At 37.2% G+C, this 27,263-nt stretch overlaps 3 protein-coding genes across 9 annotated transcripts in view; 2 read left to right on the forward strand and 1 right to left on the reverse strand.

The window, feature by feature from the left end:
* The window catches only part of LOC115218481 (medium-chain acyl-CoA ligase ACSF2, mitochondrial), a 39,789-nt gene extending 37,767 nt beyond the window's left edge, over positions 1-2,022 (forward strand). For 2 of the 4 annotated variants that reach the window (XR_005001644.1, XM_029788328.2), the window contains one exon: positions 1,636-2,022. Coding sequence is in view for 2 of the 4 variants with exons in the window: in XM_029788328.2 (XP_029644188.1) it covers positions 1,636-1,650 (15 nt within the window). In the remaining 2 variants the exon portion in view is untranslated. Of the gene's footprint in view, positions 1-1,413; positions 1,586-1,635 lie in introns of those variants that run through there. The other 2 variants (XR_005001643.1, XM_029788327.2) reach the window with 2 other exon arrangements.
* Positions 1,935-15,615, reverse strand: LOC115218483 (E3 ubiquitin-protein ligase RNF170). Of its 2 annotated transcripts, none has more exons than XM_029788329.2 (6): positions 15,543-15,615; positions 14,775-14,883; positions 12,323-12,498; positions 7,647-7,720; positions 6,558-6,677; positions 1,935-2,953 (listed from the first exon to the last, which is right to left on the reverse strand). In XM_029788329.2, the coding sequence occupies exons 2-6, from the start codon at positions 14,879-14,881 to the stop codon at positions 2,684-2,686; spliced, it is 747 nt and encodes a 248-aa protein (XP_029644189.1). In that variant the 5' UTR covers positions 14,882-14,883; positions 15,543-15,615; the 3' UTR covers positions 1,935-2,683. The 2 variants fall into 2 exon arrangements, with proteins under 2 accessions (XP_029644189.1, XP_036364095.1); XM_036508202.1 differs by lacking the exon at positions 15,543-15,615 and adding an exon at positions 15,424-15,457.
* Positions 15,616-15,798: 183 nt separating this feature from the next.
* LOC115218417 (protein Hook homolog 3) overlaps positions 15,799-27,263 on the forward strand; it is an 89,066-nt gene continuing 77,601 nt past the window's right edge. The window contains exon 1 of one of the 3 annotated variants that reach the window (XM_029788218.2): positions 15,799-16,081. In XM_029788218.2, the coding sequence (XP_029644078.1) occupies positions 16,043-16,081 (39 nt within the window). In that variant the 5' untranslated portion in view covers positions 15,799-16,042. Of the gene's footprint in view, positions 16,082-25,933; positions 25,986-27,263 lie in introns of those variants that run through there. The other 2 variants (XM_029788219.2, XM_036508200.1) reach the window with 2 other exon arrangements.

Raw genomic sequence — 27,263 nt, forward strand, 5'->3', positions numbered from 1 at the left:
TTCAGAGGAAGAAAAAAGACCTCTTGTGACATGGATGAATACTTTTTGATAGAGTTTAACAGAACTGGAAAGTTCTAATAGCTTTGGCACAGGAAGAAGGGTAGAACTCCTTTTTTAAGATCTCCAATATTGATGGAATGACAGAAGGAACTCACAAATGGATCAAATACTTTCAGCAGAATACACTCTGCTAATAAAACATGTCTTTTAGCAGCAGACCCTGTAACAGAAAAAAAAGGGTTTTTTTCTTTTACATCAGTTGTAGGCCTGTGTGGATGCATGGCAGAGGCATGGGTGCATGGATAAGACAGAGGTGTGGGTGCATGGATAAGATGGAAGTGTGGATAAGTTCATTTGTTTTACCTACATAATTTCAGGTTCAGTCCCATGCTAAAGCACTTGGGAGTAATTATCTTCTTCCACCTTGAATCCATTAATGCCTATCAAGTGAAAATTCTCCATAGGTGCAGGAGTGTTTGTTCCTTCTCGAGCCATGCCTGGCTCATAAGGGCCGGTTTCTTGGCATATAGGTTCCCCACCTGGACGGGACGCCGGTGAGCTGCAAGATGCAGAGGAAAGAGTGAGAGAAAGTTGTGGCGAAAGAATCAGAAGTTTCGCCATTACCTTCTGCCGGAGCTGCGAGCTGCACGGAGCTTAGGTGTTTCACTCATAAACACACACATCGCCTGGTCTGAGATTCGAACCCACGATCCCTCGACCATGAGTCCGCTGCTCTAACCACTAGGCCATGTGCCTCCACAGGTGCAGGAGTGGCTGTGTGGTAAGTAGCTTCTTACCAACCACATGGTCCCGGGTTCAGTCCAAAGGCTTGTGAGTGAATTTGGTAGACGGAAACTGAAAGAAGCCTGTCATGTATATATATGTATGTATGTTTGTGTGTTTGCCTCCCACCATCGCTTGACAATTGATGCTAGTTTATTTATGTCCCTGTAACTTTGTGGTTCGGCAAAAGAGGCCAATACAATAAGTACTAAGGCTTACAAAGATTAATTCCTGGGGTCGATGTGTTCGACTAAAGCCAGTGCTCCAGCATGGCTGCAGTCAAATGACTGAAATAAGTAAAAGAATCAAAGAAAATTGTTTATGAATGTCTGACTTTGACTCTTTCAATACTCCTGCCTGGCTCCCATTAGTGGAGTTCATACTGTTACAGTTAAAGGCTGATCAATGTTACTGAAGTGAAAAAAACCATTGCAGGTTTATTTATAGAAAATGTTGACCAACTGAATATACAGAACAAGCAGTTTAATTCTAAGTGAGATGTTCATGGTCGCTAATGTCTTTCTCAGAAATGCAACCTGAATGACGGATGTTAATTTTATGAAGTGACTCAAGATAACGAATGCCTAACCAATCTAATCTTTCAATTAATTAATATTTTCTCTTTTTCAGTTGGCTAAATTCAAGAGACCTCGATATGTTGATTTTGTTAACAGTCATCCAATGACTGTAACTGGGAAAATACAAAAGTTCAAAATAAAAGAAAATCTTATAGCAAAACTTAATCTGAAATAAACAGTTGACTAATGATAAAGAATAAAAAAAACATTATCTGGACTCTAAATGCATTTTTCAATTTACTAATGTTGTCATTTTTCTCATCTCTTTGTCCAGACATGGTGTAAATAGTCTCTTATTAATAATTTCCACATCAATTTTCAACGACACCTTGCTTGAGATTGTTCCCAACTCGACATTGACTAATAAATTACCTTCACCTTGCAACACATTCAAATAATGACTTTGGACACCTCAGAATTCTAGCTTGCCTAGCTTTTTCGTGTTTTTTAACCATTCAGCAGATCATCACTTGTTTCTTTTACCTCTCTTCAGTGCCAAATATTCGCTAACATTGAGATTTGAAAATCAGTATTTTGAAGTAGAATGGTAAGAAACATAACAGACAAATGTGATATGAAGAAAATGATTTATGAAATGGTTCGATGAAACTGTTTAACCAATATTTAATACAGTCTTTTTTATTAAAAAAAAAAATCCTTGGAAAAATGTACATTCTAAAAATAAATTCAGGGAATTAGTTTTAAAACAATTGAAATGCAAAGAAATAATTCAATTAGATTTTGTAAGTCATAATTTTATAAAATTCTAACTTTCAAATGTTTTTTGTCTTTTCTTTTTTTAAGAAAATATTTTCAGATAAAACGGGAAATTATTAAAAACTCTTCAGTTTTCAATTATTAAAACTTTTTTTTTTCCAAAGTCAGTAAATTTTACTGAAATACGTCTTCTGTAAGGTTTCGCTTTATTTTCCATAAAGCTTCAGAAATTTGCCCGTTTGTGCAGACGAAGGGAAATAATTAGGTCAACACAGAAACTAATTGTTCATTGAACGAAAAAAGGTTTACCAGCTCCAGATTAAATCACCATCATATGCAACAAACACACATATATGTGTGGGTACATACACATATATACGCACGCACATGCTAATGACTATTTACCATTGCAGTTCAGTTGTGTTCTCAAACGATGAGAATATATAATTTACACTCCTATATTGCTTATTGCCAGAAAAGAAAACGTTTGAAGAGCAGTGAGTATTAGTGGCAGTGTGTAGAATGAACGGTCATATCTGAGAATTTGTTGAAACAGCAGTAACAAGTACAAGAACATAAAAGTAGGGGCTGGGAATGGGGGCCACTCAACCCCCTAAGCGGCTGGCCACCAGTTCCCTGTAGGCAATTGTGATATAAACAACCATCAAAGAAAGAACAAAGACATCGTCTAAGAGTCCAAACAAACCAAAAGCAGCTTCGGGAATTATGTCTAAGGGTGAAATAAGATAACATATCCCAAATACGGCACAGATCGTAATTCGCATACGAAATATTATCATAAGTCCATTCCACGAGAAAAGTTCTTGTAGACAGTGTCGTAGAAGAGTTGGGATATCATTGAGATAGTCCATTATCTGTAACAGAAAATAAGCATTGAGTGTTGAAGAATTAAAAGCTGGAAGGGAATCAAATATATTTATGCATCAATAAATATACATGTAGTGATACACTTACACACAATCTTACATGTGTGTCTGTGAAGACAATGTTTAAAATAAAGTTGTCACCCACCCCTTAAGACAGGTGAACGCATTCGAGGAAATGTTGGCTGCTATTTCTTCAGGTTTAACAATCAAATAGAAAAATGTTTCAGTTTTCTGTAGTCCCCTCCATTTATCAGATCTACTCCCTTACATAGAAGAAAAGAGTCTTCGACACAATTCATTATGTAACATTAACTTCTTTACATTAATCTTATATACACTGCTGTTATTACGTAAAGGGCAAAAAAAAAAACTAAATGAGAGAATCGTTCAACTTTAAAACAATTTTCCCTGGAATCAACAGGCAAAGGAGATGCCTTAGAGAGAATTACAGAGGAATCAAATAGCTGGACAAGGTCATGAAAGTTACAGAAGCAGTTATAGCCAAGCTAATTAGAAAAAGAGTTGCAGTAGTGTGGTTTTCTACCAGGGAGAAGCACTACTGATGCTTTCTTCCTAGTAAACCACCATAATTGGCTTTCATCAACCGGGAGAAAGTGTTTGGCAGGGTCACTCACTGCCTGATTTGGTGGTCATTAGAAAAGCTAGGAGTAAATAAATGGCTGACAAGTGGAGTCCAAGTTGTGTAAGAGGTACTGTCAGTAAGGTGACAGTGATATAATATAATATGTAATGAAATTATTGTATACAGTGCTCAGGTGCACAACAACTTGTCAGAAAGTGCATATAGAGTATATGCAGTAATGTACAAATGTCTGGAAAGCGAACAATGTATGAGTCAGATACATGCTTGTGTGTGTATGGAGGGGAGAAAATCAGGTGTAGTGCTGGCGAATCTCAGAAAGCATGGAAGTTTTGAAGGATGCAGTGCTCCGACAACTAACAACTGATGCCGGCAGTTTGTTCCATGCTTCAGCAACACTCAGCGTGAAAAAATGTTTCCTAAAGTCATGGGAGCTGTGCTGTTTTCTGACTTTATAAATATGTCCACGGGTGTTAGATGGGTGGAGTTTGAAAAGGTGCTCAGAGTTATTGTTTGTACGATGGTTGATAATTTTATGGGTGTCTGCCAAGTCAGCTGCCAGACATCGGAGGTAAACAGTCACCAGGGCTTGGCTTTCAGTAGCCCCACTATTTATTATCATCCTCCAGGACATAGCAAGAGTTTTAAGACCTGGTGCCAGTGGGAACTCCTCTATACTGATGACATTGTTTGTATAGCAGAATTAGAAAAGAAATTCTAAGAGTGGAAGCAAAATCCAGATTCAAAGTTAACTTTGCAAAGACCATATAAGTAGGAATACAAACAATATTCTAGTTCTCTCAGGAAAATGACCCTGTTCAATATGTAGAAAAAGTGTAAGGAGGACTTCTATACAATGTACTCAGGGTAAACTATGGCCATGAGAGGTACAGCGGAATCACTGAAAGATTTACAGTAAAAGTAGACTTTGTGTGTACATGCTAGGAATAAAACACCAAGCATACATTGGAAATAAATTTTCTCAAATGCCCAGAAGGTTTGCTAGAACCTTCTGTTATCCAGGTGACCTAATTAGTAGTGGAGAGTGTAGTTGCTAGAATAGGATGGCGAGAGTTCAGAGAGCTTTACTTGTATTGGTAATAAACGAGCTCTTCCTCAGATTGTATGAGGTTTGTGTATGAACAGTAATGCTACATGGCAGTGAAACATAAGCCATGAATGCAGAGGACATGTGATAACCAAAGAGAAAAGAAGTTTGCATACTTTTGCAGGTGTGCAATATCAATGTAAATTTATGATAAAGTACAAATAAGTTGAGAAAGAAATTGGACATAAGATGCATTAGATGTAGTGTGCAAGAGAAGACTGTGCTAATATGGTCATTTGGTGCACATGAATGAGGCACTAATAGCTAGATGTGGATAAAATATATGGAAGAGGGAAATCTAAAAAGATACAGAAGGGAATAGTGAAGACCAACCTCCAGATGATGACAAAGAACCAAAATGCTTGGCAATTTGCTAGGCTTGAGAAGACCCATTCATCTCAGCCAAAAAGCACATCATCCATACCTCTAACCCCTTCACCCAGTTTGTACCTGTCAAGCCTTCCCAACAACTCATCTTCATAATAAGTGATTCCTCCTTATTCAATCTTTATACACCTTATTGTACCATGAGGGTACTTCATGGATAAAGAGAGAAAATTAAGAATGGCTAGGGGAATAAGTTGATCAGTGTGAAAGGAAAGTGGCAGATGGTTAGAGATGGAGCTAGAGATGAATGCAGTGAACATGGGTGGAAGCGTGATCAATGGTGAATCTGTTTGTAGGGGAGGATAAAGGAAAATAGGAGCAGGCAAAGATGAGCTGCAATATAATAAAACTGTAGGTAGGTGATGTGAAGTGTGGGGGAGAGATAGTGACAGAGTGAGTGGCAAAAATAAAGTCATCCTTTCCCACAATAAAGAGGGAAAGGAGGATATCGAGAATGAAGAATGGGTTTTTAAAAGGGTGTGGACACTGAGAGTGAAGAAAGGGAGTGGTTCCAGAGAGAGGGAGAGGTAACTGGTAGCACATACAAGGAATGATATATATGCGAGCCATAGTTAGAAGAGTGGAGGGATGGATATTAGGAAGATAAAAGAAGGAGAAGGATGGATGAATATCGATTGGGTACAAAGCAGGAACCAGTGAGCATCTAGACACAAGCATAAGACTTTTAAGACCTTATATTCTACTGAGACAGAATGGTCTTTATGAGCACAGCAAACTGCAAACCATTTCACTCGTTTGTCATCTCCTTCATGAAGTTCCACATCTTGAGATCAGCCTTCACTAATTCATCTCAATCTTCCTGAGTCTCCCTCTTCCACAAGTTTCATCTACATTTAATGACTGGCACACCACACAGCTGTTACCATACAGGTGCATCACTTGAGAAAACCAGTGCCATATTCCCTCTTGTACACTACACCTGGTGTCTCTTGTGCCTTGTCTCATTCTAGTTTCCACATGCCTTCTGCATTCACAGCCCATGTTTCACTACCATGTAGCATTGCTGTTCATATACAAGCATCATACAGCCTGCCTTTCACTCAGAGAGAGGTCTTTTATTACCAACAGAGGTAACAGCTCTCTGAACGCTCTCCATCCTGTTCTTATTCTAGCAACTACACTCTCAGAATATCCTCCGCTTCCCCACAAAGACACCAACCACTGTCAGGAAATGTTATTACATCTGATTTCACATCTGAAAAGAAAACTGATAAGTAGGAACTACCACAGAATAATTAAGACTACTACAGCTATGAGAGAGAGTGTGAGAGAGGAAGAGAGATCTTATAGCCTTCATTCTCAGGTAAACATTATAAATGGCAGTAGTATAGACTATAGAAACAATAGCTTTGGGGCTAAAATAACAGACAGCTCAACTGTGTGTGTCTCTAATAAGATGGAAAACAACATGAACAAACCCGAGACTAAAACAACACATGATGTTTTGAAAGTGTAAATGCTTGAAAATTACTTACAGATCGAGGTTCTCCTGAGAATCTTCGATTATAATCATGAATTTGATTAAGTATATCAGCTCGTTCTTGTGTCGTAGAACGAGTTTCTGCATCGGTGAAACAAAGTAATAAAAGAGTAACCTGAAAAGAAATTAAATTCAGAGTCTGTCAGGAACTATTCATAGCAAAGTATCATTAAAGAATGTCACAAATACAACACCTGAGCATCTCACATTCGATTCAAAGATATTTGCAGTTGTCTCCCCTTCCTTTATAGACAGGAGTTCATTATTCAACATTTAAGAATTACAACAATGAGCTTAATGTCTACAATGCTCAGGTGCACAACAGGTGTATAATGCAATAAATCTAATAGAAAAATATTAGCGGCAGGTAACATTACATTTGAATATTTAAGCAAAAGAGACAAAATGATAAAATATATTATTGGGGAGGGGAGGTCGTGATATTTTCTGTGAAGATGTGCAGCCTGATGGTTAGGATGTTAGGTTCACAATGATAAGGTCATAGGTTCAATTCCTGAATTCAACAGCATGTTGTATCCTTTATTTCGTGTTGCTCCAGTCTACTCAGCTGGAAATGAGTAACAGTCATATACTGGTGCAGCTTTCTCACTCTCTCCTTCCTTCATGCTCAGCAAAGTCAAGTGTAGGAGGGACAACAAGATATCTATATTGACCCACAACTACATAAAACACCCAAAACAAGTGGCCAAAGTCTGGTACAAGCTTTCACATCATACTCGTCTGTGACTGATGGCTAAACTTTTTTAAGCTTTTAGCATTCCAAGTCAAATTGCACTGGGCAAAAAGAATTTTAATTACTGTAATTAATTATCTAATTATATAAAACTTCTTGATTCACAATATCCACTTATGCTAACACCGACTTAATGGTTTGTTTTTAGAAAATATTGTTTTGTATATAAAATTAATTTAAAATATAACTGATAGAACATAAGTTGATGACTTGAAAATAAACTTTTATAGTTACAAATATCTTTAAATTTAACTATTTTTCAACAATTTTCAACACAATAAATCAATTGTTTTATGTGAAAAATGGAATTCATTATGTTGTCAAACTTACCTTTTGTCTACAAACTGGACACTTAATTCCACCTAGCCATGATCCATAATGCCAATAAGCAATGATGCAGCTAGCTAAAAATAAACAATGAGTATATATATGGATGTGTATATATATGTGTATGTATATATGTAGACAGACAGATACAGTTATCTAGCTATCTATATATATGTATAGAAATGATGGCATAAGTAATTAGCGCAATAAATATGTTGTATCTTAATGAATAAATTGGTTTGATTCTAAGACAAGAGTAAGCAGCTGAAGTGTTTGTAAAGTGACAATAACTTGCCCAGCTACAGCAATACAACAGCTGACAAATACTTAATAAAATGTTTCATATCTCCCCGTGTCCTTGTAACAACGCACCTGGTGATTGAACTTCTACATGGCTCACTAGAAATGTTAAAAACAACAGCTTTGTCCCCTTTAAATCATTTCCCTTCTGTCTTAAAAGGAAAAAAGATATTGAATGATATAGTCCTGAATAAAAGACAGGATGGTCATCACTGGAATGCCTTTGGTTATAGGTTTATCTCTATTGCAGGGCAGACCTGGGGTTACCTGATCCCACCCAACCCCTCCCTCACTAAAAACAATAACAACCACCATAAATAGATCAATTATTAGGACAAAATGTTGTAAGGGTAGATACAATAAATAAGGGTGCACTCTCTAAAGAAAGGTACATACTATAAATTATAATGGTAGATGTTATAAATGATAAAGGTACAACTGTAAATAAGGGTAGCTGTTACAAAAAGATATGGGTATACACTATAAATGAGAATATAAAATACTTAATAATTGCAAGTGGATTTAATGAACTATACCTCCAGCCTACCCCACAAAATACCAAAATGTGAATGGAATGAGAATAGAAACGCCTACTCCCACCCCACCACCAATGTACCCCACCGCCCTAATATGTAGCTTAGTGCTTAAGTTAGAAATCAATACAGTATTGATTATTAAAATTTAATATATCTAATCAATAGTGTTGTTTATAAAAATCTAACCTAACTGATCAATATTATATTGACTAACAAAAATCTTCTTAATCCAGTTAATAAGCTAAGCTGTAAACATTAATCTTGCCCTTAATTATATAAACACTTAACCCTTCTCCGTTTATAAACAACAAATCAGTTATTTTTATCATAATTGGCTTGGGTTCATGAGGCTCTACATGGTCGCTAGAAATAGCAGTCAAATGTTCCTCAAACCAAACACCACTGTCTTGAACAAAGAAGAACACACTGGATGTGTAATGCTGGACAATCCTCACAGAAGATGGTCATGGTTTGAATACGTTTTATCGCATGTTTATTGAACCGAAACTAAACTTCACTAGTATTAATGCCATGATAAAAATGGGTGTTCGTTTATGCCTAATGGTTAGGGTGTTGATCATGGGTTTGATTCCCAGACCAGATGGCACATTGAGTTCTTGAGCAAAACACTTCATTTCACATTGCTTAGTGATCATTTCAATATCTGACATGTGGCATACATGTGGCACCTGTAGAGGCAGTGTTTATTTGATGGAAGTGAGCTTGAGTAAACACAAATTCTTCATCACCAACAACAAATCACCTGTGTGATTGTTCAACGACAAACTGCAGAACCCTCATTCATCATCTAATGACAGGAGAGTTCATAATACACATACACCCACATACATATGGCGGTTGGTGTCGGAAAGGGCATCCAGCCGTAAAAACCCTGCCAAAACAGACAGTGAAGCCTGGTGCAATCTTCTGCCTAGCCAGCCCATCAAACCATCCAACTGATGCCAGCATGGAAAAATAGATCTTAAATGATGATGATGATGATACACACACACATGCATAAATAACTGATATTTATTCATTGTTAATGAACTGCACAGATGATTATGCAACTAAACATTATATAAACAAACCCACCTGCTCTGTTTTATCTTCTATGTGTATACTGTGGCCTACACAACTGTACAGTCCAACTAAATGAAATTCAGACCACAATAATGCAAGTCCTTCTCAAAGTTATTCTTTGCATAAAAAGGAATACACACGGAATTCTAAATACTGGTTGTCATCCAATTTAAATCTAAATTGCACTAGATATAAAAATACATATATTTGGGGATATGCAGTGCTTGAGAAGATCCAGCAAGCCAAGTGAGATCGTAGCCATGGCCGATGCCAGTGTTGCATAGCTGGCCCATTTAAAAGCATCCTTTAATCATTGGGCAATATACTGTGCTTGTGGAGACCTGTTGAACCAAGTGAAATTGGAGTTGTGGCCAATGCCAGTGCCGCCTATGCTGGTGGCATGTAAAAAGTACCATTCGAGCATGGTTGTTGCAAGTGCTGCCTGACTGGTACCATACCAGAGGCACATAAAAAGCACCCAGTCAAACCCTCCAACCATGCCAGCATGGAAAGCGAACATTAAATGACAATGATGATGGTATATATATATTATAAATGCAAAGTATGGATGTAAAATCTGCATTTCAATACTTGCAGCAGTGAAACAAAATTTGTTAAGGTAGAAACTGATAAAAGTAAATTTTCTATGGCTGAATAACATTCCTGTTACCAACCCTCACTTGTTAGGCAATATTCCTCCATGGCCAGACATGTTTTTACGAAAGTTTGGAGAAAAAAGGATATTGCTTGTATGAAGGTGACACTCATTTACAACTTTCATGTGATGCCAAGACAAAGGGACACACATACCGCCACATAATTATCATCAACTCTCAACATCTATCTTCCACACCACAAGGACTACAGTAATAGACACTTGTTCAAGGTACTATGCAGTGGAACTGAACCCGAATCCATTTGATTGAGAAACAACTTCTTAACCACACAGCCAGATGAGAACTTATTTTATGAAAGAATAGTGAGTAGTGTTTGTTGATCGAACTCTCATCTTTTTGTTGATCAAGCAAGCCATGAATTAAGAGTTAATAAGATGATTCCCACCTGACAATCAGTTGAAGAATTCACTGCCATCATATGACCATATGGCCATTTTGCCTTCCCCACCACCCACCCCCTACTTTTGGTTAAACACATACAGGAGAAGATGTTGCACTGCTTGGTCAAGTGATTGCTACAAAAAAAAAAACTTGGCAAAAAGATATATTGGGGGACAAACCTGAATAAGGGAACCAGTGAGAAATCAGGAATGGAAAAATCAAAAAAGATTAGAATAAAAATGATGAGCAACATTACTAGATGGTGTCCTCCTCTTATCTCTTCCAACTCTACTATGACAGTCTCCTATTTCCTCAACTTGTCAACAATAGGTTGAAGCAATGCTTTGTAATTCTGTAGGTTTGGGTTCAATCCCATCCCGTGACATCCTGAACAAATGTCTCCTACCATAGCCTAAGGTCAATCAAAGCTTCCTAACTAAAATTAAGTAAATGGAAACTGTGGAGAAGCTTGATGTGTGGACCATTTCTCTTTATAATCCAATACCCTATTTAGCACCATCATCTGACCCTTGGCTAGTTTTGAGTTCACTGTTGAGCTCAAGTGAGGTCCCTATTTCAAGATAACTTCTTCCCTTCTTCCTTCCAGAAACCCTGACAAAAGGATCTGATTCAGTCGTGTAACCAACCAGTTCTACTTCAACACACCCACCCACCCCTCACGCAAAACTTTTGTTGTCTCCTCTTTCTACCCTCCCTCCCTCCCACCCAATATTTCATCCTCAAACATTCAAGCAAGCTGCAAAGTCCTTCCCTCTGCTCTTCCTAACATTAACAGTTCAACAATTTACGTTATTGTGGTTGATGTAATAATAATGAATGGACTCTTCTGTCGAAGATGATGTATGACTGTCCAGCTTCTACAAAAACAACCTGCAGCAAAAAATGATTTGTTTAAAGTGATCAAGTGCATGTGCCATACATTAGCTCACTTCCTCCAACAAATCAATGTTGCCTGAACAGGTGTATGGAGTACCATGTGGCAGGTGTCAAAGTGATTGCAAAGCAACGTGAGGTGAAGTGTTTTGCTCAAGAACACAATGCACCACCCGGTCTAGGAATTGAAACCACAATCTCGCAATCATGAGTACAATACCAAAACCATAAGGCCATGCATCTTCATGCATGGCCTTGGTGTTGGGAAGGACATCCAGCCATAAAAACCCTGCCAAAACATACATTGAGACATGGTGCCGTCTTCTGCCTGGCCAGCTCCTATCAAACTTTCCAGCATGGAAAGTGGACGTTAAATGATGACGATGTGAATGTAAAGAGTTATAAGAGATGGAGGATAGTCATGTTGGACTTTTGTATAAATTTCATGGAAAATCAATCTTCACAGAAATGAAATTTTAAATGTATCAAATGTTATGATCCACAAGAACAGTTACCAAATTTTTCCCTGTTGCAGTGTGCCAAATGACAAAGGGCTCTAAGGAATGGCAAGTTGCTCTGAGATCCATTCAATCCATAACAGCCTGAGAAAATGGACAGATGATGATGATGTGTATACAGAGAGAAATTATTAGTATCTGTGAATTAACTGTAAAATATACATCATCTTCATCAGTTGTCTGTGAGTTTGTATAACATCTTTAAAAGCAGACTGTAAAATGTGTACTGGTGTTCCATTTATTTGTCTGTTTAGTGAAACAGTCTTTATTTGATCTGGAATTAAACTTACCACAAAATACATGACCGCAATTTGTTTCAACTCCAAAAGAAAGATCATCAAGACAAACAGGACAATTCGATTCATTCTGCCTTCGATTAGGATTGCTTACAGGTACGCGGTTCAGGTGTTCTCGAGCTGTTTGGACATTTTCTAGACTATCAGGATGGATTATTTGATGGTTATAACTAAAATATAAATGAAACAGACAAGACATTAACAGATTTATTTTAGGTTTCAATCAAGACATCATAGAAAAGATACTTTACTCATTTTGAGTCACAAATTATTAACAGCATTCATAACAACAACAACAACAACAACTACAAATACCAAAATATTCTAACACCTTGCAACCAGGTTAAGCATAAAAAAATAAAAAGGCCTCAAATTTTTTTTTTTCTCATAGGCAACAATAATTATGACAACAATATACTTGAAATAATTAAAATATTTGTGACTGATTTTGGTAATCTTTGTAATTAGTAGAAGGTAATGAGCTGGCATAATCATTACTACTTTGGACAAAATGTTAAACAGCATTTCTTCTGACTACATTCTGAGTTCAAATGCTGCCAGGTCAACTTTGCCCCTTTCAGAGTCAATAAAATATGCACCAGTTGAGCACTAGGGTCAATTCCATCGTCCCCTACCCTACCCCCAAAATTGCTGGCCTTGAGCCAAAATTGGAAACCAATATTTGTAATTTGTAAATAAGTTAAGAAAATTTGTAACATTAAAATGAAATGATTAAAACCAACATCTGAAAGCAATTTTCGGCCGTGTCATTTTTGTGTTCTTTCTCAAAGAAGTGGAGCTGGGGTTAAAAATGTGCACAAAATCAGTTGTAGTAAAAGAGAAAACTGTACAGGTATGGAAATGTTAATGCGTATGAAGAGGGGCCAAATTATCTAAAGAGAAAGAACCTGCAAAAAAGGAAGAGGTGGGAAGAAATGACTGAAGCCAGAAGGCAGATAAGGCACCACAATAAATGGTAAACACTGTTCTGGGGAAGACCTGTCAAACCCCTGCCATCAATTGTTCTGATTACTTAGGATTCATCTGAAAAACAACTGATAAAGAATCAATTTATTCTTTATTGTCACATCTGTTTCTAAAGATGGTAACATATTAGGTGATGTACCAAGTCAAATGGTGAAGTACTAGGTGAAGTTACAACACCATTCAGAGAAACAAAATATACAAACAAATCTGATGAATGACCAAGCTTTAATACAGTAAAACTGACATCAAAATTATATAATTCTTCAAACCATTTCCTTTTGATTCCCAAACTTTACTCTTGTCATTTTAACAAATTGCATAAACTTATAATCAATCATTAGTTAAAATGCAAAATTTTAACATTCCTCGTGTTTACGGACAGTGGACGACAGAATCAGCAGAACACTGACCAAACTAGCTTAGTTAAACTTTGATTTTAAATGTTCTTGTTGTTGTTCCAGTTCCAGCCCAGATCAAGCAGGCCCAGGATCAAAGCTATTACAGCCTTGATCCACCTTGTCTCAGACGACGCTGTCTAAAAACGTTCTTTTGACAACCCTTTATAGTATAGAACAATTTCTGACAGTCCTTTCTAGTATAAAATACATTTTGATAACCCTTTATTGTCCCCATAATCAAGACATAAAACTAAAGAGAGAGAGAGTGAGAGAGAGAGAGAGTGTGTGTGTGTGTGTGTGTGTGTGTTATAAAATGGTTTTCCTGATTCTTCCGCCTGTTATTGTTTTAATACATGAAGTCAAATCAAGTCACTTGTCAAAGAAATACAACACCGAAATGCATACATACATATGTAAACACACACAGATATATGTATGTGTGTGTATATATATATACACACACACATTCATGGAAGTGGCCGGTTCAAAGGAACAGTGTCAGGCCACTCCAAACAAGGAATCTGAGAATCAAGGTTTTTAATGCATAACCGTCAGTCCGGCAAAATATATTTTTGTCGAACTGAGAATAAGTGTGTGAGGTAATAAGACATTTTTGTTAAGTTGAGATATCTAGCGGTTTCAAAATGATGATAGGATCATCGACGTAGATACGATTTACACTAGTATGGTGCTGAACCGACTACTCTTATGTAATAATCATTACCCAAAAAACGGATGCAGAAACTTTCTGGTCGTTTCTGTTGATCACATATCTAGGTTGATGACCAGAATATATGATGTTTGTGTAAGAGCAGGAAGTATTATCTGGAAAATAACCCTCTTTGGCAGATGTGTAGTACTCCCCTAGAAGGCCGAAAATAGACACCTTCTGATGCATAATTATATCAAAGTAAAACGTGGGCAGATGTGTTATAAAAGTTGAGGGCGAGGCAAGGAGGGCACGACGAAATATTAATAGATGTTTATTTATGAAATTAACTAACAACAGAAATGAATCAGTTATTTTCACTATCAACTTATATAAAGTGACAATAGCTCACCGTTTTTTCATGGTCGCAAAAATTGTAATTAGAATGAATGGCAATATAGTGAGGAGACATGCATAGATGACTTCATCGCCAACGCCTTCAAGGAAAGTTGATGACATTGCTAATCCAAGAGAGAAGAAATAGTAGAAGGAACTTCAGAACTGTGTTGCTTTACAGGTTTAGAAGAAAGATGTTTCTAATTTTACAGTAATTATAAACCAACTGTAGATTAAATTTATAGCTTCAATTTATTTTACAAACTGGTCTAGAAAATGGAGAGGAGAATGGCATTAAAAGGTTTTATAAAATGTATATAAAGAAAGTTGTCAAGTCTTGTCTTTAATTAAACGCTGTGGATGACAGGAGAACACCGTTTGTGACACGTTTAATTAGAAAGACTTGTCAGAAATAGAAAACTTTCCCTCACTATTTAAACTTCCAACTTTCTTTGAGCAAACACCTTGTTGACATTTAGTATTAAAAAATAAATAAAACATTTTAAACTCCTAAAGAATTAATAAACAACATCTCTGTAAGAGAAATATATCAAATAAGTTAAATATTTATAACATTGTGACAAATAACTTTGTAATTTACACAAAAGTCTCTATTTGTTTACGACAAACTTAAGTTGCTCAAACAATTAACAAACTCTACTAACATTTCAGTTTCTGTTGCCCGATTATAGCTATATAAACTAATAAAGTAGTTCAATAACTATTTATATATAGAGAGAGAGATGTTAAATTAATTCAGACGATGATTAATAAATAATTCTACCCCAAAATAACTTGACAGTCTTCGGTGTTGTTCAACTTTTAGCGGAACTCGCTACAGTTATCTCCCTTGAAACAACCTTTTCTTTCTTTTTTTCTTTTATACTTTCTTCATTTCAGGCTGATGAAAAAATACGGAACGCTTCTCGTGCAATATATTTTCTCAGCTTTCATATAAGTATTGAAAAATGTTTACATACAAATACAAAAGGATAAGTTTATTTGCTATTATTTTACATCATTTTAATATTTCATTAATATTTACTGGCAACATGAAGTCAGTATTGATGTTGTATCTTCCTTTGTGAAGTAATGTTTATGACAAAGTTACTACTCCATACATTTAACAGGTCGTTGTCATCAGCCAAGTCGACGACTTCCACTTTGGAGAAACGTCTTTAAATAATAAAAACCTCCAGGGATGCTCGCTGATAATAATTCCATACTTTAATATATAAGAGTCTACAAATAATTACCTGACTACGTTGTCAATAAACTGACAAAATGGACCGAACCTACTCTTATTCAATGTTAATTAAATGGGTAAGTTGGTTAATTATTATTAAAACTCTTAATTACTCCATCTCTCTCCTCTTTTATAGACTTTGTACATTTGCTTACTCAACTTTTTTGGCCGTTTTCTTTCTTGATCTTTTCATTTATAATTAAATTAGATTGGGATTCTTTAAAAATACTCAAATTCAGAATCTGTTATTTCATATAAACTAAATTTAAAGCAATGTTAATTACTGTTTTTTGATAAATCTTGCCTAGAGATAGTCAAATCTTGTCTATAGAAACATTGAAGTACCACCCATTATTCGTCCTCCTAGCAACTGTGTACATAGTTTTAAGGCACACAAACCTTATATTTACTTTATAAACACTCAATCACATTAATGTCTTGCGATTGATCTAAATTACCATTTTTTTAACTATTTCCTCTTGGAATATTTCACTCTGTTCTACGAATAGCTGTAAATTATGACCTACCGTAATTCTCTTAATCGTATATAAATATATATATATAGAGAGAGAGACAGATAGATAGATATGGTTAGATAGATAGATATGGATAGATAGATAGATAGATATGGTTAGATAGATAGATAGATAGATATGGTTAGATAGATAGATAGATAGATAGATATGGATAGATAAATAGATAGAATTTTGCCATTTCATAGAATCTGCTGTTATTGGGTTACTTTATGTATGATTATCGCCAATCTTGACAGATCTTTCACCAAGTCCAATATTCTCGTGGGTTGTCTTGAAGCTCACTTCATTAATACAACTCCAAGAACGTGGCATTTCCACCGACGACTCTCTATTAGACAAATATTTACTGAATCCTCGTTTTGTTTTGGATAAAATTCCATTTTAATTTAGTTTAATATTGTGGCAGCTATAAATAGAATTTATGTGTTGTTTGTATGATGACATTTCTTTTTGGTGCTGGCACTTTTTTGATAGTTTGAGGAAATAACATGTAATGTTATGTAATTTTTACTAAAACACTTCTCGTATTAAATCCCTTCTGTTAACTAAAATATTTTGTAGTGCCTCTTCATGTCTCAATCAGTGATTAATACGCTTTTGGTTTCATATAACGGTAATTTTGATGAATATTATCATATTGTTTACTGTTCAATGTTCTTAATCATCATTTCCTTCGTCCAACGACCCTTTTTTATGACGCTAACCTCCCTCAGATCACACTCGACTACATGATGTAATCCGAGAGAGGATGGTCATGGCTGGAATACTTTGATCATACCTCTACTGAGGGTTGACCAGCAGGATCAACGTCCCTTCGTCCACTTATATAAAGTGTCAACTCCGTTTGCCTCTCGAAAATTTTGTCGACTTCCCTCTTGCTCAGTTTTCTCCTATATTCGTCGAATACTTTTCTCAGAATCAAGACTGATCAAAACTGTTAGTGTGTGTGTGTGTGTGCGTCAGTCAGTCACCTAAATTCTTCGTCAAACTTTTTTAAAGTTTGTAGAGAGAGGAATGGAGAGAGTTTGTTTGCCATAATATGTAAAAGAGAGAAAAAATATAGAAGTGACATACCATGGCAACACAAAGTTCTCTGTTCTTCAGACTCATCAATAGGTTGGTTATTTATATGGGACATGGTTGGAGAAGAAGATTTACACAACATGAATTATTTCAGCAAAAACAAAAATTATCCAATTTATTATTAACAGGCTTTTATCAAAATATGTATTTTAGTTTCGTTCATATATACAGAAATATTTATTAGAACCCCCCCCCCCCTCTCTCTCCTAGAATATCATCTGATCCTGTAGACTGACCCTTCCACTGGACCCTGGTTATATATGATTTTCTTGAGGTATCAGAGGAGCCCATACATATTGCCAGTGGACCTATTAAAAATACCAGCCAAAATCCCTTACATCACGCTTTACTGTCTTCAAAAAAACGAAGGACATGAGACAGTCATTGCTGAAATGTATGTAATCATAGGTCTGCTTGATCAGGACTGATCTATCGCTAAACAACCATTAGATTTAGTTTGCTTTGTTTTTGTTAATTGAAAACATGAAACCTACAAGTTAGTGCTGGAGATGCCCTGCTAGAAATAGCAGATCTCTCCCGCCCCCCCACACACACACACAAATCACACCCTATGGCCTTTGGTCATAGGTCTACACAGTCAGAGCTCAACTGGAGTTCCACAATACTTCCACATTTCCCTCTTTCATTCCTTGATCTGATTCAATGACCCACCATGTGTTTCTGTTTGCACTCCACCTTAAAACCTTGAGATCACTGATGAAGGAACCTCTACAGTAGGGGTCCCCAAACTTTTTAGACCATTGACCCCCTTAAATAGTCCCATCGACCACTTTGGAGAACCCTGCTCTACAGGGTTGTATAATTTTTTAGAAGTAGCAGCAAAATTCTCTCAAACCATTCCCTACTGCATCAGAAAGCAACATGTTACAACATCCATGACTGGTGCCATGTTTCTGCTCTACTTGTCGTTGCATAATCAAAATTAAAAAACCAGGGACTTTTGTTTAGATTTTAGATTTTGAAGTAAAATTATTATTTCTTGCTCCCTAAAATCTCTTTCATTCCCCATAGGTTAGGGATGTAGTAGCTCCACCACAACCCCCAGCACCACAATTAGCGTGTTGGGAGGTCCTACCTACAGTGTTTAGTTGTATGTATATATTCTTTTATAACTGTAATTACTTTCGCACACACAACCATGCCCCAATGTGGAGGAGACACAGTTTGGTGCTGGACTGAAATGTCAAATCTCTCTTTCTGTAGCAACATTGTTGAAAACAAGTAGGGATAGAGGTGGGGCATGTAGAAACCATGTGAAATAGATTTACCACTTTGATGATCGTAGCCTTACTCTGTGTGTGTGGTTAAGAGGCTTGCTTCCCAACCATATGGTCTTGCATTTGGTTTCACTGTGTGGCATTTTGCATAAGGGGTCTTCTACTAAAGCCCTTGAATTTGTACATGTATGTAGTAATGGCAGAAGCAGCTGAGAAGAATTCCAACTGGATCTGGTCTAAGAGGAATGGAAATGAATTAGAAAAGGCATAATTTAGCCAATAGGCGATTGGTGTGTTAGAGTGAAGTAGTTACAACACCCAAGGTACCTTGGGTCCAGGGTACTTAAACCATCCATGTGGGTTGTCATGCAGGTGGTAGCACAGAATGTGATGGCAGAGGAGTATCCAGGATTTATGACATGAATACAACGTGGGCCCCCTTTAGAATGTAAAAAGTTAAGGGCTAAAACACTTGCATGAGGGTGAGTGGAGAGTCTTCTCTGAAGACCTTCTGCTCTTCAGTTGTCTCTGCCATCACCCACTTCAACACGACAAGCCTTTCCATCACTCAGTTATCAGTGTGTGGCATTGCCACACCCCATGGCACTATACTCTCAAGGAAACAGAGGGAATAACTTCATATTCAAACTTGGTACCATGTCACTGGTCCGTTTTTCCTTCTACACCCCCTCCCCTTATTTCATTAAACCCTTTCTGATCCTTCATCTCCCCCTTCCCTACACCTCATTCTTAATTTCTTCTTTTCTACTATCTACCTCTCTCTTTCTTTCTCTCTCTCTCTCTCTCTTTCCCCCTCTCGTCCTATTCACATATGAAGCTCCCAGATCTTTGCATTTCTTATAGTTGCAGCCATTTTTTTCATTTTTTTTTTTTCACTTAGAGGATGTAAAATTCTGCTGTTTCTTTAATTTCTCTCTCAACTTTTTCTTGAAGAAAAAAATCTGAGACATTAGATTTTCCACTCCTCACACCAATTTCATTCTTTTTGTTAATTTTACTAAATAATACAAGTCTTGCCGACACAGACCAACACCAATCTCTTTAGTGTCTGCTTTATTCTATATAAATCATCATCATTATCATTTAATGTCCATTTTCCATGCTGGTTTGACAAGAGCTGGCAAGGTCAGGTACACTACCAAGCTCCATTGTCTGTTTTGGAATGGTTTCTGCAGAGGAGTACCCTTCTTAATGCCAACCACTTTTCAGAATGTAAATGGGTCCTTTTTCATGGCACTAGCACACACATGAACATCATCACTACCACCACATATAAAAATATGAAACTGGTGCAGCCTTCTCACTCACCAACATTCAGTCAAGCCATCCAACCCATGCCAGCATGGAAAGCAGATGTTAAACGATGATGATGATGTTAATATTTTTATATATTTATGTCTTTAGATATATATATATCTCCCCAAAAATATATATATATATATATATATATATACATATACACACACACATATATACATACATATATATATATACACATATATATACATACATATATACACACACATATATATACACAAATATACATACATAAATATATATACTTATATATATACATATATTTGTATATGAAGCCAGTATGCTCCGATGGATGTGTAATGTCAGTGTACATACTCGACAGAGTGTAAGTACCTTGAGAGAGAAGTTGGACCTAAGAAGCATCAGTTATGGTGTGGTCATGTGGCAAGAATGGATGAGGATAGCTGTGTGAAAAAGTGCCACACCCTAGTGATTGAGGGAACCTGTGGAAGCGGTAGACCCAGGAAAACCTGGGTGAGGTGGTGAAGCACAACCTTCGAACATTAGGCCTCACCGAGGCAATGACTAGTGACCAAGACCTTTGGAAATATGCTGTGCGTGAGAAGACCTAGCAAGACAAGTGAGACCATAACTCATGACCTTTACCAGGGGTGTAGGCAGCCCACTTATGCATTCCTTTCCTTCTTTGGACACTAAACTCTGCTTGCGAAGACCTGTTGGGGCAAATGAAATCGAAATTGAAACAAATTTGATGACTGGCACCCGTGCCAGTGGAGCGCAAACAGCTCCATCCGAGCGGGATCACTGCCAGAGCAGCTGTCTGGCTTCCGTATCAGTGGCTCATAAAAAGCACCATTTGAGCATGATCGTTACCAGCGTCGCCTTACTGGCACTTGTGCTGGTGACACGTGAACAAAATATTCAAGCGAGGTCATTGCCAGTGCTGCTGTACTGACTCCTGTGCAGGTGGCACATAAAAAACGCCATTTGAGCATGGCCGTTGCCAATACTGCCAGACTGGCCCTTGTGCCGGTGGCACGTAAAAGCACCCACTACACTCTCGGAGTGGTTGGTGTTAGGAAGGACATCCAGCTGTAGAATCTCTACCAGATCAGATTGGAGCCTGGTGCAGCCATCTGGTTCGCCAGTCCCCAGTCAAATTATCCAACCCATGCTAGCATGGAAAGCGGACGTTAAATGATGATGATGATGAAATACATGCATACATATACATACATATATACATATGTATATATATGTGTGTGTGTGTGTATATATGTATGTGTGTGTGTGTATATATATATATATATATATACACACACACACACAAACGTATATAAATACATAGTGAAAGTATTAATAGTTTCACTATTAAAACTGAAAGTATTATCTCACATTACAATTGAGATGTTATTGTTTCACTTTTGACACATAATGCTGAAATAGTGTAGGAGATAAGAGATTGCTCCAAGCTCGCATTAGGCAAGAAGTCAAAAATTTTTTGGGCCCATGACACTGCATGGACCCTAAGTAAGGCATGTGTAAAATTTGAATGAAATCAGTTGGGTACTTCATGAGTTATAGTGATGCACACAGACAGACACACATTCTCAGTTTTATATATGTAGATTACATTTTTATTTTTTGAGACAGACTTCTGTACAATTCTTGTTTCAAAATAATATTCTGTCACTCTCTCATATCTTTCATACCTTGCTTAAATGAGAAATCTTATCTTTTTTAGTTATCAAAATTTATTTTATAGGCTTTACTTTCTTTCTTCTTTTCATTCAGACCATGTCTTTTTACATATAATTATAGCGAAATTCTGTCTCTGTGCGAACCCTGTATCTCAATCTACATTTGCTCTTCATAGACATATTATACCTTTTTGGAATCAGGATGATCCCAGGATTGAAAATCTGCCTTTCATTTGATTCTTAAACATCCAGCATTGGGATCTGATTTAAAAGCATTTGGGTTGCTATTTCTAGCAAGCAAAGCTTGGCTGATTCACGTCATCCTGGTTGGCGTTTGTCAGATGACATCAGAATCAATGGGGAGATAAACAACATTTGTTTCATTAATTTTATTGTCGAGATAAGAACTTTGGGGCAAACTGGCCTACAGTTGGAAATCAACTTGGGACTGGGAATGATTGCACTACAGAATTAATTCTCATCTGCCTCTAACCTCTGATCAAACACCACCAGGGCCTATGGTCATTATAGTCATGTTATTTAGCTCTCTTTATTTTTGATCCACCAGCCCAATTAGCCCTTTGCTGGAGCCAGGCTAAAAGTCTGCATGCAGTGTGGCTATTAAGCTAGTTTTATATAATCTTATCTTGATCATCTTACCTCTGATGTTATAGTATTTGTGTCATTCTTCTCTGCATATTACAGTTCCATCCCTAAACCCTTCAGTTCTCTATTTCTCGTAGAACACATCATCCTATGACAACAACATTAAGACCAGCCAATGACATTCACAGTAAGCCAGCACCTTGTTTGTTTGGTTTTTGTTTTAAAGAAATGTTATGGTTTAATGTTAAATTAAGGACAAATCATTTCTGAGAGTGGCTCTTGCGAATTATTATAGCCTAGAGGCATTGTGCCAACAGCTTTGATCACACACAATGCCGTTAAATAATCTCGCTGGTTATATTAGGTTATTGTTGCTGTTGTTGCAGTGATGATGAAAGAATTAGAACAAAACATAGGCTGAAGTTATAAATAAATGATGGTCCAATTCCTGCCTCAGGAAGAGAGAAGCTTGTTTCAGCAGGATTGGCCATCAGGAGTAGGAGGAAGCTGTCCTAAACCATCAGAAATGGGTGTGGAGGTATAACTGGTAGACAACAACAGCAGCAGCAGCAAGGAGATTAATTTTTTTTTTTTTTTTTTATTGCTAGCATTAGGTGAGGATCAGGCTTAACATGAATTATTAATGAGCACGTTATCATATAGTAAGACATCAATATTTATATGGAGGGAGGCAAGCTAGCAGAATCGTTAGGATGCCAGGCAAAATGCTTAGCAGTATTTCGTCTGCCATTACATTCTGAGTTCAAATTCTGCCAAGGTCGACTTTACATTTCATCCTTTCGGGGTCAATTAAATAAGTACCTATTTCTTTACTACCCACAAGGGGCTAAACACAGAGGGGACGAACAAGGACAGACAAACGGATTAAGTCAATTATATCGACCCCAGTGCGTAACTAGTACTTATTTAATCGACCCTGAAAGGATGAAAGGCAAAGTCGACCTCAGCGGAATTTGAACTCAGAATGTAGCGGCAGACGAAATACCTCTAAGCATTTTGCCCAGTGTGCTAACGTTTCTGCCAGCTTGCCGCCCTGGGGTCAATTAAATAAGTACCAGTTACACACTGGGTCAATGTAATCAACTTAATCCCTTTGCCTGTCCTTGTTTGTCCCCTCTATGTTTAGACCCCTGTGGGCAATAAAGAAATAACTATCTATATGGAGGAGGTAGAGGGGTATAAGGGTAGGTAGAAGGGTACATCAGTGTTTGGTTGTGTTATCATGATGGCAGTGGCTGTGACAACAACTGTATTGTCATGTCTACCTACCCCGGGTGTTTTCAATGTGTCTCTTTATAATGTCTGCTTGTCCTTTGGAGTTGATTTGGACAATATCTGGTAAGGGGGAAAAGGAGAAAAGTGTGGTCTCCACATAGGAATGAGGGGGGGTGTCATTAATGTAGAGAAGATTGTGATAGATATAACTGATTCTTAGGGAGAACTAGAGTTGATAGAGCAGTGGTGTGTGTATGTGAGAAAGAGAGAGAAAATACAGTTGGAGAAGGAGAGAGAGAGAGAGAGAGAGAGAGAGAGAGTTATTGAAAAGGTTGACAATTTAGTCAAGAAGTTGTCAGAATAAACTTTGAAATAAGGGTGAGAGAACAAGAGGTCTGTTAGTAAAAATTATGATTAAATAATCTGGTGATCATCATCATCATTATCAGCCAAACTTTTTAGCTTACATTTATTGACATAGAAATGAAGATTAACAGAATTTTCGGCTGATTGGAACTGCAAGCTCTGCTGAGTATGTTGGACATACCATACATCAGTAGAACCAGAGTTAAAAGCACAAACTTTGGAATACACAAGATGAAGGATTTATTAGTTTGTCCTTTATCTTTATTCTTTGAATTCATGACCAATGAGGGAAGTGTCCAGTAAAGAACTTTGTTTTAATTTTAGAATAAAAAAAACAGACCTCACCAGTACTGGTGCCCCATAAAAACCACCCAGTCCACTCTATAGTGGTTGACGTCAAGGACATCCCACTATAAAAATCATGTCAAAACAGACAGTTGGAGCCTGGTGCAGCTTCCAACCTTGCCAGCTCATTCAACATATGTCAGCATGGGTTGGGCGGCCATTAAATCCAAGAACTTCACAAGTTTGCAACTAGAACAGATTCAAGATTTTGAAATTTTACCATGTCTTGGTTACAGTAATAACATAGAAATGATTATTTGCTAAATATGGGACAGAAAATTACAATAAACTGAATAGAAAGCACACATCTGTAGCCAATTGAGCATCTGAAAAGTCAAGTTCTTCTTCAGCTGTGGAGAGTTATTTACTCTTCGTAAGCCACAAGTATAGCCTACATTAGAATGTTTACCCACATCTCTGAGACGGTAAAACTATTACACATCCCCAAAATAGGTAAACCTTCAGTGACCAACATAACACTACTCAAACACTGTGCCTACTCTCTCTCTCTCTCTCTCTCTCTCTCTCTCTCTCTCTCTCTCTCTCTCTCTCTCTCTCTCCACCCCTGTTATATTTACAGACAAATCAGCACCGACCAACACACTACAAACACTGGTACAGTCATCTTTCTTTCCTTTTCTCTCATTCACACTAACTGTTATATTCAGACAAATCTTCACTGACCAACATTACAGACACTGGTACATTAAAATGTTCTATTTTCTCTTTATCACCACCACTGCCACCACCACCACCACAGTTCCTGTCCTTCTAATAAACCTTACCTGAGACTATTTACCCAAACCTTTGTGCTTCCATACTGACATTCTCCCCACAGTCTATATCAGTCCATAGGAAGTTCAAACTAAACGTCAATGCAATCAAGTTTAACAGTTTGGAATTGGGAAAGTTTTGTGTATCGTCTGTGTTGATGAGCCAGGTCTGTCTACTAAACAGATTTATGATAAAAATGCTACAGCTATGACCATTCTGTCTTATCATTGTTGTTTAGCACCAGGTCAGCCCCAATCCACCAGATCAAGTGTGTTAGAGCCCTGGCCATCCTCTCTTGTTCAGCCCTGGACCTTCTCTAGCACACCAAAAAGACCTATGGCCACTCCATTGTGTTGTTGTCCCAAGTCATTGCTCATCTACCAGACAGATCTGTCATTAATTCTGTTTTGGGGCAATTGTGTTTTTAGAACCAAAAGTTTAGAAATTGGAATTAATTTGTTATACTGTATGGAGATGAAATGAAGGTTGGATTGTTTAGTTCAAAGCCCATCATCAAAGAGAATAATGGGTTTTTTTTGGGTTTTTTTACAAAAAAGAAAAATATTTTTCCTGTTCCAACAAAGATTTTCTTTAAAATGTCAGAAATCCCACTTGGTTTCTTCAACTCTTTTTATTGTTTGTATATTTATAATCAATTATAAAGATTAATATTTATGAGAAAAAAGTAAAAACTATCCATTAATTTTACTTGTAGAGAGGTAGAAAGTGACAGGAAATGTGCGGAACTCAAGATGAAAGTCAGTTAAATCAACTTTGAATTTACATTAGAACTGCAGGGTTGGTAGTTTCCAAGATTAATTCTAGAAGCAGTTGTAACTGAGTATCTCAGAGATTCAATAACAATTTCTGTTGTTAACAGAAGGGTTTGTAATTTACAAAGCCAGCCTTCCCCCACCCCATCCCACCCCTAGGATCAATAAGATAAAATGAAAAAAAAGTATCAGTCAACTGAAAAGTTGGCTTCAGCAGGAATGGAACCCAGAATGTAAAGAACCAGGAGAAATATTACAAGACTTTTTTCTGATGCTTTTAGGATTTTGTCAGTTTGGCAATTTAACAATTTATTCTCTGCTTCCCAACTCCAAATAAAAATGTGAAATTATTAGAATTGTACAGGTAGGAGTTCATCAAGGTTCAGTCTTTAGTTCCCTCCTTTTCATTATTATCCTCTAAGCCATAACAGGAATTCAAGAGTGGCAGACCCTTGCCTTCATAGCAGATTCCATATCAAAGCTAGACAAGAAATCCTAGGTGTGGAAGCAAAATGTAGAATCTAAGGGCCTCAAGATTAACTTAACAAAGACTAAGGTCCTAGTAAGCAAGAAAACTGACAGGACCCCACCCGCTCACATAGGTGGCCCAGTTCAATTTGTAGGAAAGGGTTTCAGCTGGAACTCCATATAGTGTACCCAGTGTAAACTATGGACACACGAGATGCAGTGGATTAACAAGAACATTATCAGAGAAGATAGTTTTTGTATGTGGAAGACACACAGGATCCATGGAAACTTTAGAGACTCGGGAAATTTATTCTTTCAAATGCCCTGGTGACTCATTAGAGGTACGAAATGATTTCTGCTACCAAGGAGACCAAATTAGTTGTGGGAAGGCTAGAATAAGACTAGGATGGAGGAAATTCAGAGAGCTGTTACCTTTGTTGGTCATGAAAAGTTTCTGTCTCCAGGCAAAAGGGAGATTGTATGATGCATGTATAGGGACAGCAATTCTACATGGTAGTGAGATGTGGGTCCTGAATGGAGAGGACATGCGAAGGGTGGAAAAGAATGAGGCAAGTATGCTCCACTGGATGTGTAATGTAAGTGTACATGTTCGACAGAGTGCTAGTGTTTTGAGAGAGGAGTCAGGCATCAGAAGAATTAGTTGCTGTGTGCAAGAGAGGAGACTGCACTGGTTTGGTCATGTGATGCAGATGGATGCCAACTGCTCCATAAAGAAGTGTAGATCTCTCAGAGAAGGTGGAACATGTGGAAGTGGAAGACATGGGGTGAAGTAGAGAAAAACAACCTCAGGACTCTGAACCTGTCAAGCAATTTG

Source organism: Octopus sinensis, linkage group LG13, assembly GCF_006345805.1.
Source record: "Octopus sinensis linkage group LG13, ASM634580v1, whole genome shotgun sequence".
Classification (NCBI taxonomy): domain Eukaryota; kingdom Metazoa; phylum Mollusca; class Cephalopoda; order Octopoda; family Octopodidae; genus Octopus; species Octopus sinensis.